Raw genomic sequence first — 12,464 nt, 5'->3', positions numbered from 1 at the left:
ATAAGTATTTGTTAATTAAGTAGATGGAAGAGAAACTAAACATACCATCTTTGCACCATTTATGTGGTGAATCTAATATTCTGTACTTCAGTATAATTAAATAAAACCTCTGAGACTGCTCATCTTCAATCAAGAAATTAAGAGAGCTCACGGTTCAGTACCAATAAATCCTCTCAGAATCAGGGTTCATTGTATCTTTTAAATAAACCCATTTTATAATTTGTGAGGCCTAGGGAGGCGAGGAATGATAAATAAGAGGCAACGTACCGGCTTGTGTTGTGATGTTACCCACCACCTAGGTGCCGAGGCCCCACCAGAGCAGGAGTAACAACAGTCCATGGAAAGTCACAGCTGGCTTCAATTACTAAGAAAACATAACACAGAAGGAGAAAGTGGAACATTTTGCCACTTACTTTCCTTGCCTCCATCTCTACTGGCTCTCACAGAAAAAGAAAAGTGATGGTGGGGGCGAGGGGGGGCTTGGACGGTAGGACACAGGTACATCGCACACCTCATAATTCTTAGGTATGAAACAGGCACCAGAAGGAAACCTGACTCGCCACGAAGAGTAAAGGGAGTGGTTCGGCAATGCAATTCCCCATTTCCATTCACATTCCACTTCCCCGCACAGGAGAGGAGCTAACAAAACTGTCTCAGTATTAAAGCCAAGTATAAATCACCTGGATATGATTTTATTAGTATTTAATTCTATTTTCCTAATATAATCCTATTTCCTTGGCATTCTGGAATACAATCCTGTGTCTCTCATAGTTTCACAAGCACCTGACAGTAAAATATGTGTCACAAGAACAGTCTGTTCATTTTCAAAGATGCTTCAGAACCTCAATGATCATTCCAGAGACTCTGGTGGCTCCATATGCCACTTAAAATTATTTTCAGGTCTCATAACATGCACTATTAAAAGAGGCCTGAAGAACAAACTATTAGGCAAAAAAGATTTTAAGAAAGTATCTAGCTCTTATAAAAATGTTTCAGTTCATGTGAATCTGAATAAAATTGCTATAGCAGTATCAGTGACCTTTGAATCCTCTATCAAATGAAGTCCCTAAAGATTGAAACAAGAAATGGAATCCTCATTGCCAAAAAGAGAAAGGCAGATCCCCAACCACAGAACTACAGAAAAGGAAAGGTTCGGTGACAATTCTATGCAGTAACATCAAAAGCAGGTCAAAAGGAATATTCAGCAGAAGATGGAGATTACCAGGAATAAACTACGCTGACCTAAGAGCTTCTTTATTCTAGAAGTTATAGGACTAGCAGATGAATCTAGAAACAAGGGCTATCTGGAGTTCAACAAAACAGTCACCAAATTCTCTTCTGACAGGGTCAGGCAGGGTTTTCAACCTCTACATTACTGACATTTTGAGCCAAATAATCCTTCTGTAGGGAGCTCTCCTGCACACCATACAATGTTTAGTAGCATCTCTAGCCTCTACCAACTAGACGCCATTGCCCCTGCCAGCCGTGACGACCAAAAATGTCTCCAGATACTGTCAAAGGTTCGCCGAGAGGCAAGTCACCCTTGACTGAGAAGCACTGATTTATAGCAAAATGAAGAAATACAAAATAAGTAACAGTGGTTATTAAGATCCATAAGTAATTGAACAGCCACTCATGAGAAACAGAAAAGCTATATCCAAGGTACTGATAATAATCATGTCCATTTTGGAAAAGGTTTCTTTACGTGTCTCTTAATACTAAATAATTTTACCAATGCTTCGGAAAGAAATACACAGATATGTTTATCAAATCTGTAGAAGATATGAAATCAGAGGATATGAAAAAACAAGTACATGAGGAACATCCAAAGAACTATACTGCACAATAAAACTCTGTGCAACTTTAGATTGAAAACTGCTTCCTTAAGCTTTCTATAATAAGTCACCCCTAGTATTAGGTAGATTTGAAGATCAAATGAGATGGGTATGAAATAGAAGTCATATAATAATGCTATTCCATTCCATGAAGTCAGTAGAAGTGTTCTGAAAAAAAAAAGTACAGTAGTATACAAGACGAAATTTATTTTATCATTATGGTAGAATTCTCCCTGCCTTTCACTCTGGACACAGGTGTTTCAAATTAAGTAAGAGACTCCTTTGTAGAAGATACCATAATTAAGAAAACATGAGCTACGGGGCACCTGGGTGGCGCAGTCAGTTAAGCATCCGACTCTTGGTTTCAGCTCAGGTTATGATCTCAGGGTGGTGAAATCAAGCCCCACATTGGGCTCCATGCTCAGCGCGGGGTCTGCTTCAGATTCTCCCTCTCCCTCTGCTTCCCGCCCCCACTCACATGTACGCTCTCTCCCGCTAAAATAAATAAATCTTAAAAAAAAAGTTTCTTCATTAAAAAAATATATATGAGCTACAATACTAGGTAGTATTAATCATGTAAATCTGTAAAAGTTTTTAAGTTGAATTTTTAGATTTTCTCTTTCTATAATAGGTTAGAAAGTAATGAATAATGCACATGAAATAGCACTATTGATTTCCAAGCTCCCACATTATTCTCTCTTTCTAGTACACACAGTACCTAAATCTCCATGTTAAATTCTTCCAAACCTTTCACATTTATCTCAAACTTTTCTCTCCACCAGGAAATTTCCTGAACCTCCAAAATGAAAGTTACCTCTCCCATGCCTCAATATCCTTAGAAGATATTTTTATCACTGTTAATTTTTTCCTTATGTAATTTTTATATAAAAGACTTATCTCCCCAATAAACTCTAAGCCCCTGAAGACAAGACTATGCTTTATTCTTTTATCTCTTAGATTATCCAGTACACTATTATGTACATACAGTGAACACATGATGTTTGTTGAATAAATATTGTTAAGTATTGTTAAATAAATGACTGGATCAGGATACAAAAGCCTAGAATCTAACAAGATAAAAATGTAAGAGCTTCAGGGCACCTCGGTGGCTAAGTGGATTAAGTGTCCAACTCTTGATTTTGGCTCAGGTCATCATCTCAGGGTCGTGAGATTGAGCCCAGCATCAGGCTCCGCACTGGGCACAGAGCCTGCTTGGGATTCTCTCTCCCTCTCCCTTTGTCCCTCCCCCCACCACATGGGCACTAGTGCATGCTCTCTCTAAATAAAAATTTTTTTTAATTTCTTTAAAAAAGAAAAAAAAAAGATGTAAGAGTTTCTTTCAGAAAGAAATTTAATGCAGGTAAGTGTAAAGTCCCCGTTTTCTGGGCCTAAAAACTGGAAAAGACCTGACTTAATAGTAGCATGTGTTAAAAAAATATATATTAGTGGTGCTTTGATCCATAAGATTAGTAAAAGTCAAAAGGAAAATACAAATGCTGCTGGTGGAGGTGCGGGGGGAATCCTCATAAGAGCACTGTGCCCAGGAGCAGAAAGTGGAAGTCCTATCTATTCTTCCCAATATAGGCAGGTAAACTACATTCTTAAAATGAACCTCAAGAAATACTATTCTCTTTTAAGTGATCATATTCTTCATTGTGAATCACCCATTTATTGTTAAATACATTATACTGCAATGAAGCATAAACAAGTGTGTACACACATCAATAATCCAATATCCAAAATAAGAACATGAAAAAACTGAATGCATACTATTAAATTCCATACAGAAGTTTAAAAGAATGAGATAGGAATCTTTCTGTATTGAAACAAAGAGGCAGAAGCTGAGGAAGGGCCAAGGAGGGAGACAAGGAGAGGAAAGAAGGAAGGGAGGGAAAGAGGGAGTCAAAGACATTAAGTTATGAAAAAGCAAGCTACAGAAATTTTATAATAGAATGCCACTCAAATAAATAAAGTGTGTGTGTATATGGATATATTTATATATATGGATGCGTGTATATGTTTTTATTTATATAGCTACCTAAGGCAAAAGGGATAGATGAGGGAATAAAATATTTTCATCTGAATTGTTTACTCCTTTTTCAGTGAGAATGTGGTTAAATTACTTAGGTAATTTAAAATAATACTAATCTAAATTCTCATCCCCCAAAATTCTGTTTCTTTTATAGAGTCTTAGTGCACAAATCAGTATTATTTTTTAACAAGTATAATCAAAGAATTGTAATACACAGTTCTTAAGTTTCCTCTCACTTCAAAGAAATTTTCAGGCTCAATCACTCTAGTTTCCCTGAAAACATCTAAGAAACGTTCTTTATCCTATACATAATCTATCCCCATTTGTCTGGTAAGCAAAACTATATGCCTCTAAAAATCCATAAAAGAGAATGTTACACACATCCTCAGTAATATTTTCCGCTACTATTTTCCAAAGTCACAGGTCGTTAATATTACATGGTGAACTAGAGAACACCACATTCCCAATTTTTTCCCATTTAACATCCCGAAAATAATTATAACCTCAAGAGCACTGTCTCTGGAATTACATGCTCAATGAAAATTACCAGTCATAAACAACTTTCAAGACAGGGAAAAACTCCCATCATTCTCAACCAAACACCAGCCCCTGATGAAACTGCCTAATAAAAGGTCATCTATGCCAAACAAAACTCAAGGTCTCTCACTTCATTAAACAGCTAAAAGTAAATATATTTACCCAGTACAACAAGTATTTGGGTTTTTACCAACTTACAAGAACATTTTACTAGAGTCAGTGGTTAGCTATGAAGATGTTTATAAGCCATTTTTTTCCTTTCCCTATAATTTGGGAGATTAATGTAATCAAAGTACTTTAAAAATCAATAGAAGACAGATTTAATAAAAGTGATGAAAAATAGGTCATAGAGCTAAACGATCAGGCTACAGATCTGTATAATATAGCCTAAAGAACTGTATAATAATATAAACAAAAGCACTTGAATGAAGTAGGTTATTTTCTAAATTAAGGTTATTTCCTAAATTTTTCTTGTTGTTTATAAAGCCCTGTGCAACAGGAATAAAATCTGAGCTACACAGAGAGTTTTAAAGTTTCTCATAACCACATTTAAAAGTAAAAAAGAAACAAGTGAAATTAATTTTAACAATGTATTTTATTCAACCCAACACATCCAAATCATTTCAACATATAATACTAAAAAATTATTAATAAGATAATTTACTTCTTTTTCATACTAATCCTTTGAAATCTGTACTTTACACTTAACCATACTCTCAGTTTGGGATAGTCGCATTTCAAGTGCTCAAAAGCCACAAGTAACTAGTAGTGGCCATAGTGGACAGAAGTGGGTCAAACACAATTTCTAAATTTCTGAAGCACAGTTACATAATCAACAGAAAGTCCTAAGTACTTAAGCAAAAAACAAAATGTCTTTAGCAGATGCAGGGATACAACAAAATTAAAATGTCTTTAAAGACAGATGTAGGGATACAACAAAATTAAAATGTAAAACTAACAGCTAATCCTCCTGAGTTTTTACTATATGCCTGACCCTGTTTTAAATGCTTTTCAAGGATTATCTCATTTGATCATCACAAAGGCCTCTGATGTGGGTACTAGGAATAAACCCATTTCACAAATGAGGAAACTAAGACACAGGGAAGGTAAATGAAGGTTAACCCGGCCAGTCTGAATCAAGAGTTCATGCTCTTGGGAGCCTGGGTGGCTCAGTTGGTTGGGCGACTGCCTTCGGCTCAGGTCGTGATCCTGGGATGGAGTCCCGCATCCGGCTCCCTGCTCAGCAGGGAGTCTGCTTCTCCCTCTGACCCCCCCCCCCCATGCTCTCTCTCTCTCTCTCTCAAATGAGTATTTTTTTAAAAAAATAAAATAAAATAACTCATGCTCTTAAACACTACAAATACTATACTACAAGAAAAATAGCAAACACAAATTGGTTCATAAAAAATAAAATATGGAATAATGAAGCAACAAGTGTTTCTTTTGGGGGTTTTTTCGTTGTTTTTTTTTTTTAAGATTTTATTTATTTATTTGAGAGAGAGAGCATGAGCCGGGGCAGGGGGTGGGGGGGGTGGGGGAGGGAAGGGAGAGGGAGGAACAGAGTTCCTGCTGAGCAAGGGAGCCCAAAATGGGGCTGCCCAGGACCCTGAATCATGACCTGAGCCAAAGGCAGATGCTTAACTGACTGGGCCACCCAGGTGCCCGTTTCTTTTGTTATTAACAGGTTTTTAAAACAATCATTGTCATATAATCCTTTTCCACAAGAAGCTCCAATCTCCCAATCAACAATACAATCTTAGGTTAGGATTTTTATTTTGAAATTATTATTAACACAAATATTCTATTTAACCTGATACTAGTAATGTAAATATTTACATTTATAATGTGAATATTTATTCATCACCCACTACTGAAAAACTATAGTTTTAGCTTTAAAAAAAACTAAATCATTTTTAAAAATTATTTTAAGGTGAATTTTCCAGCTTATTAATTTCAAGAAGCTGCACCTTTCTTAAAACTCTTTATATTTCTGATTTTATTATGGACTTCTTTTTAACAGTTCATTCTCTTATGATAGGAAGAAAAAAGGGCTTATTTTTCTTCCCACGCACCTGTCATTTCAAGGAATAAAAAAGTATGAGAAGATAAATACAGGCAAGAAAAGAACTAGCTTTTTCCTAAATCTTAATTCTAAGAAAAAAAGAGAATACTGTAATTAATACTGAACATCCTATTAGGTACATCGCACCCCAAGATTTTCAGCTACAAAAAGGGGACAATGTTCACTTTCCCATGTACGTGCCACCAGCAGAATGACATAAACACTGATAATGTTCATAGAAATTTCAGATAAAGTGCTGGATATCTCTTCAGAAAATAACATTCAAAAATACTTAGTCTGAAATAAACGATCCCATGTTAAAGAAAATCTGTGATCAGAGCTTAAATCGTCTGACCCTTCTGTGTACCTAAAATCACAAGATAAGGATAGCCAACTGATCCACAGTTGAAGGCCACAGCTGTCTGCACACTAACTTTGACGTTTCCAGGGTGTCACTGGAAAGCCTGATCACACCACCTTCAGTTCCATAATAAACCTATCACCATACTGTTTCTAGTATCCCTCCCACATATTCAAAACTTCACAAAGGTGGCCAGATCTCAGAGGGGGATCTCTTAATAGAAGAGTGCATTTGCACAATGTGCCTGAGCAGATATTTAGCAATAGAACAAAAAGGTTAAAGAGTCAGTCTGCTTCTGCCATAATGAAGAAATATCTCAGCTTACCAAAAAGTTTACAGAAAATACGTCCATGTCACCTACATTTTGTTTTTGATCATTTGAACAACTTTATCAAATAAATGTCTCTGAGAAGCTACAAAGCTCATCTGTGGGCTTCTTTTGTTTTGCTTTTTCTTTTTTCCTTTGGATTGCCTGTTTTTATATGCTTCAGGCACTGGGTCTGGCCCTTTCCTATGCATCATTCCAGTAAGTCTCCACAACAAGCCTATTGCATTAGTGTTTCTGCTTTATAGAAAGTACAACAGACTCAAAGATCTGTTAGATGGGAACCAAGGATGGACCCTCAGGCAGGGCTTCTGACCTTCCAGGCTCAGGTTCCTTCTACAACACAAGGACTTTTATTTCCTGTTTCATTCCCCACTTACCGACCAATTTATCTATGAGTACCTGCACACTCTCAAGTAACAGCCCATACATGTAAGTAAAGTTTTATTGTTACTCATATCTCCGAAAACTTTGACCTGTATCTGCAAATTCCAGTAATATTAAAATCTTAGGGGTGAACTGTATATCTCAATAAAACTGTTATTGAAAAAAAAAAAAAAAAACAAGGGGCACCTGGCTGGCTCAGTCAGTAGAGCATTCTGAATCTCAAGGTTGGGAGTTCAAGCCCCACATCAGGTATACAGATTACTAAAAAAAACAAAAGAAAATAGGGACGCCTGGGTGGCTCAGTCGGTTAAGCATCTGCCTTCAGCTCAGGTCATGATCCCAGGATCCTGGGATCGAGTTCCGCATCAGGCTCCTTGCTCAGCAGGGAGTCTGCTTCTCCCTCTGCCTGCCACTCCCCCTGCTTGTTCTCTCTCTCTCTCTGGCAAATAAATAAATAAAATCTTTTTTAAAAATAAATAAATAAAAATAAAAGAAAATAATATTCAAGAATTTTTTAAAATAAACAACAAAAAACCTTAAACATGCTAATGACATCAGTTCTCCAATTATCCTAATAATAGTACCATAGGTAATCCAAATACCTAATTTGTAACTCATTTCTCAAAAATATTTATAAATCAGTCCCTTACTATTGCAAACTTTTTACATCTCTCATTACTTCACTCCTACTAAATGCTTCACTTCCCTCATTACAATTTCTATATTCTCCATCCCACCCTGAACACTAGCAATCTAGCAATCACCCTTAAATACTTTCATCATTCCATAACTCTTCAAAAACTTTAATGGTTCCCTTTTCCCTGCTATGTTAAGTCTAAATTCATCTGCCTAGCTTTCAAGGTCTTCCTTCATCCTACCTCCCACCATTCCTCATCATGTGGGCAAGCAGTCTCTTCTGTGTCCTATGAACATACCAATCCCTGTGCTGGATGCTGTGCCTTAAATAATCCCATCCCTCTAAACTGACATGTTCTTCCCTCCATCACCTGCTCATCCTTCAAGAGCCAGATCAAATCGGACCCTTCAAGCACTCTGCCTGACTACTTATCACTGCCTCAAGAGACTCCACGTACTTGGGAGTCTTTGGTCATCTTTTGCACCCCCAGTTCCTAGTATCCGGGATGTAAAAAAACACTCAATAAATGTTTGTTGAATATAAGTTGTAATATGCTGTACCAAAATAATTATGTAGCTTTTACCATCTCTTCAAACCATGTGTATTCACTAGCAATTCAAGTAGCAGAGTGCTAAAAATTATGGTTTCAGAGGTTTTCTTCAATATAAACAAATCAGTAACCTATGAGATGCTTTCATGGCCCCTTCAAACATTTCTATGCAGGAATCGATTCAACAGGCCCTGTGAATTGGAAGATTACTACATCTAACCTTTCACTCCTGTTATGGTCTCCTCTAATAGTTAACAATGCCAGAATCAAAAGGACTTTACAATGAATGCATCTAAGTTTTTTTCCTCAGATGACACTTCAGAGTTCCTCACCATAAATGAATACTCTCTATGAAACAATCATTTATACTATTTTACCATTTTAAGATTAGTGTGCAATTATTTGTGTCTTTTGCTTTTTGACCACTCAAAACAGATCAAACAAATAAATTTAAGTACAAAAACAATCATCTTTTAAAAAGTCAGCGCTAAAGTCTTTAGTGTCACAAGAGAATACAAGGAATTCAGGTCACATCTGTGCTAGATTATATATCTTTTTAAAGATTTTATTTATTTTTTTTTTGAGGGAGAGAGAGCATGAGCAAGGGAAGGAGCAGAAGCACAAGCAGACTCCCTGCTGAGTGCAGAGCCGCCGCCGGACTCAATCCCAGGACCCTGAGATCATGACCTGAGCCAAAGTCAGATACTTAATGACTGAGCCACCCAAGCGCCCCTGTGCTAGATTTTATAAATCACAAATATGAATAACCGTTATATACTTAGCTTATTATGACTTTAGAATGCAAGATAAAAAAACTTACATAAAAAAGAAGTTTTAAAACACACCAATAATATTTTAATTTATGATTCAAGATAGAACTTCATTTTATTCAATACAGAACACACGGGCACCTGGGTGGCTCAGTCGGTTAAATGGCTGACTCTTGGTTTCAGACTGGGTCATGATCTCAGAGTCCTGGGATCGGGCCCACATCAGGCTATGCCCTCAGTGGGAAGTCTGCTTGGGGATGCTCTCTCTCCCTCTCCCCCTGCCCCTCCCCCACTCATGCTCATGCGCTCACACTCTCTCTCTCTAAAATGAATAGATAAATCTTAAAAAAAAAAAAAAAAAAAACTTAAAAAAATCCCAAGGCCAATTCCCCTGTAATTGGTCCTTACAATGGCCCTTAACCCACAGAAAATGCCAAAGATAATGATTACAGCCTTCCTCTGATAAATATAAATCAACAACGCAAAAAAGGAACAGAAATTCAAAGTGAAAGAGGTACATCCAGACACCAGTGAGAAGCTCAAGAACATAACACACACTACTCCTCTCTAAAACAATAAACATATTCAATACCTTACCTGTTTCTGAAATGTATGTAACAGGATCCTGGCGTAGAATTTTACCAGGTTTAGAAGACAATGGCAATTTCTCTGGTTGCTTTTTGGCATTTTTTACCTGCACTGTCTCCTCGGATTCTGAATCTGTACATGAGAGGAAAATCAAACAAAACTCTCAAAAGAAATAGTAAAATACAGTGTGTTTTTAAAGTGATTATTGTTAACCAATTCCTCAAGGCCCATTTCAAGGCAAAACTCTTACTGTGAATTCTCACAGATTACTTCTACTTGTGTTAAACCTTTGTCTTACTTTTCTTTTGTTACCATAACAAATCACCACAAATTTAGCGGCTTAAAACAACATAAATATATTATCTTATAGTTCTGGAAGTTAGAAATCCCATATGGGTCTCAATGGGCTAATATCAAAGTGTCAGCAGGGACATGACTCTTTTCCGGATATTCTAGGGAAAAATCCATTTCCCTGCCTTTTCCAGTTTCTAATGATTGTTAACATTCCTTAGTTTACGGCTTCCTTCCTCCATCTTCAAAGCCAGCAACATCAGGCAAAATCCTTCTCATGCGGCCATCTCTCTGGTTCTCTGACTTTCTTCACAGTTAATCTCTCTCTCTCTCTCCATCTCTCTCTCTTGCCTCCACCTTCCTTGTGAAAACAATGGGCCCACCCCCAGATACTCCAGGATAATCTCCCTACTTTAAGGTCATATGATTATCAACCTTAATGCCACTTACAACTTTAATTTCCCTTTCATCATGTAACCTAACATATTCAAAGGTTCTAGGAATTAGGGTATGGACATCTTTGGGAGCACTGGTCTGTCTACCACAACCTAACCACCCAAGACACTTAAATACAAGCCAAAACAAAGTAAAACAAAAACAGAAGTTTCATAAACTTTAGTGTCCTTCCTTTTCCTCTGAACCATGCATTTATAAATCCTGTTTCATATTATTCTAAACTGCATCAAGTAATTAAATTTCCAGTTTCCCAAAAGACACAAACTCCCAGGGAATGGGGATGTGTATTTATTTCAAATTCCTTACAATATACAGCAGTAGAAGACTCACAATAAACACTCAAGTATTTTTAGGATGGAGTCAGAATCTGTGCTATCACTGTGAAATCCTAACAATCTATAAGTGTCTCCTTAGTTTACCTTTTTAGTTTTAGGAATTCACACCAGATGGATCTTCTCCACAAAAGTAAAATCTAAAACTTTCTGGATTCTACCATTATTTTAACATATCATAAAAGGCATGCATAAAAATACACACTCCCCATCTTAAAAGTATATTCAAATATTTTATTTGGTGCTTGTTCCATTTTAAATCCAACAAAAGACCAGATTAAAAGCACAAAAATTAAATTTTAGATCGTTTCTAAAGCAATATCCTAAGCACTATTTTTCAAATTCAGTTTCCAAGAAGCTCAGCTGCAAGAGTAGTATGAATAGTTTTAAAAAATAAATATGCCATATTCAAAGTAAGTTTAAGACATGCTATGTATATTATATACCCCCTTGAACAAACACATTTAATACATTACCACATTTCAGCTCTGGTAAGTTCTACAGTATAATAAAACTGTTCCCAACTTTGAGCATAGAGCCCTCTCCTCACAGGACCTATTATAACATCAGAGAGAGCTGTGTGTCTCAGAACATCAGTTTGGAAAACACAGTTCTGAGGGATATAAAATTATTTTAAAACTTTAAAGCTCCCCAGAAGAAATATTACCTGAATCATAGATGATCCTCTTTTTCTTGTTTGGTTGCTTCTGTTTAGAGTCATCTTCTTTACAAGAACTATTTACCTGTGAACATCACAGTATAATTAGAACACAAAAAAGTCTATATAACTTAGCTGGTTTTTTTTTTTAGACTTGAGCTCGGTAATTCTGCCCCCAAGGAGACATTTTTGCTTGTCATAACTGGGGGGAGAGGGGGTTACTGGCATCTAATGGGTAGATGGTAGACCAGGGATGTTTCTAAACGTCCTACAATGCACAAGATAGTCCTCCACAACAAAGAATTATACAGCCCAAAAATGTTATTAATGCCCTACTTAGGCTAAAGAATAAGCCAGATCCACCATCAAAAAGAGAAGAGATATCAAACACCTGCATGGATATGAAGAAAAAGGAACTCTTCTGGACTGCTGGTGGGACTATAAAATGGTACAGCCACTATGGAAAACAGTACGGAGATTCCTCAAAAAAAATTTTTTTTAAACTACCATATGACCTAGCAATTCTACTTCTGGAAATGTATCTAAAGAAAACAAGAACACTAACTCAAAAAGATATGTGCACCCTCCATGTTCACAGAAGCATTATTTATAATAGCCAAGACATGGAAACAACCTAAGTAAC

At 36.6% G+C, this 12,464-nt stretch overlaps 1 protein-coding gene across 5 annotated transcripts in view; it reads right to left on the bottom strand.

Moving 5' to 3' along the window:
• The window catches only part of RFC1 (replication factor C subunit 1), an 86,711-nt gene that overhangs the window by 46,662 nt on the left and 27,585 nt on the right, over positions 1 to 12,464 (bottom strand). For all 5 annotated transcript variants that reach the window (XM_035005124.1, XM_035005122.1, XM_035005123.1 and 2 more), the window contains 2 exons: positions 11,831 to 11,906; positions 10,094 to 10,216 (listed from right to left, as the gene is read on the bottom strand). In XM_035005124.1, coding sequence (XP_034861015.1) covers positions 10,094 to 10,216; positions 11,831 to 11,906 — 199 coding nt within the window. The remainder of the gene's footprint in view (positions 1 to 10,093; positions 10,217 to 11,830; positions 11,907 to 12,464) is intronic.

This window comes from Mirounga leonina, unplaced genomic scaffold, assembly GCF_011800145.1.
Source record: "Mirounga leonina isolate KUSES-001 unplaced genomic scaffold, KU_Mleo_1.0 Mir_129, whole genome shotgun sequence".
In the NCBI taxonomy this organism is placed as follows: domain Eukaryota; kingdom Metazoa; phylum Chordata; class Mammalia; order Carnivora; family Phocidae; genus Mirounga; species Mirounga leonina.
This window is presented reverse-complemented; position numbering and strand designations above follow the sequence as displayed.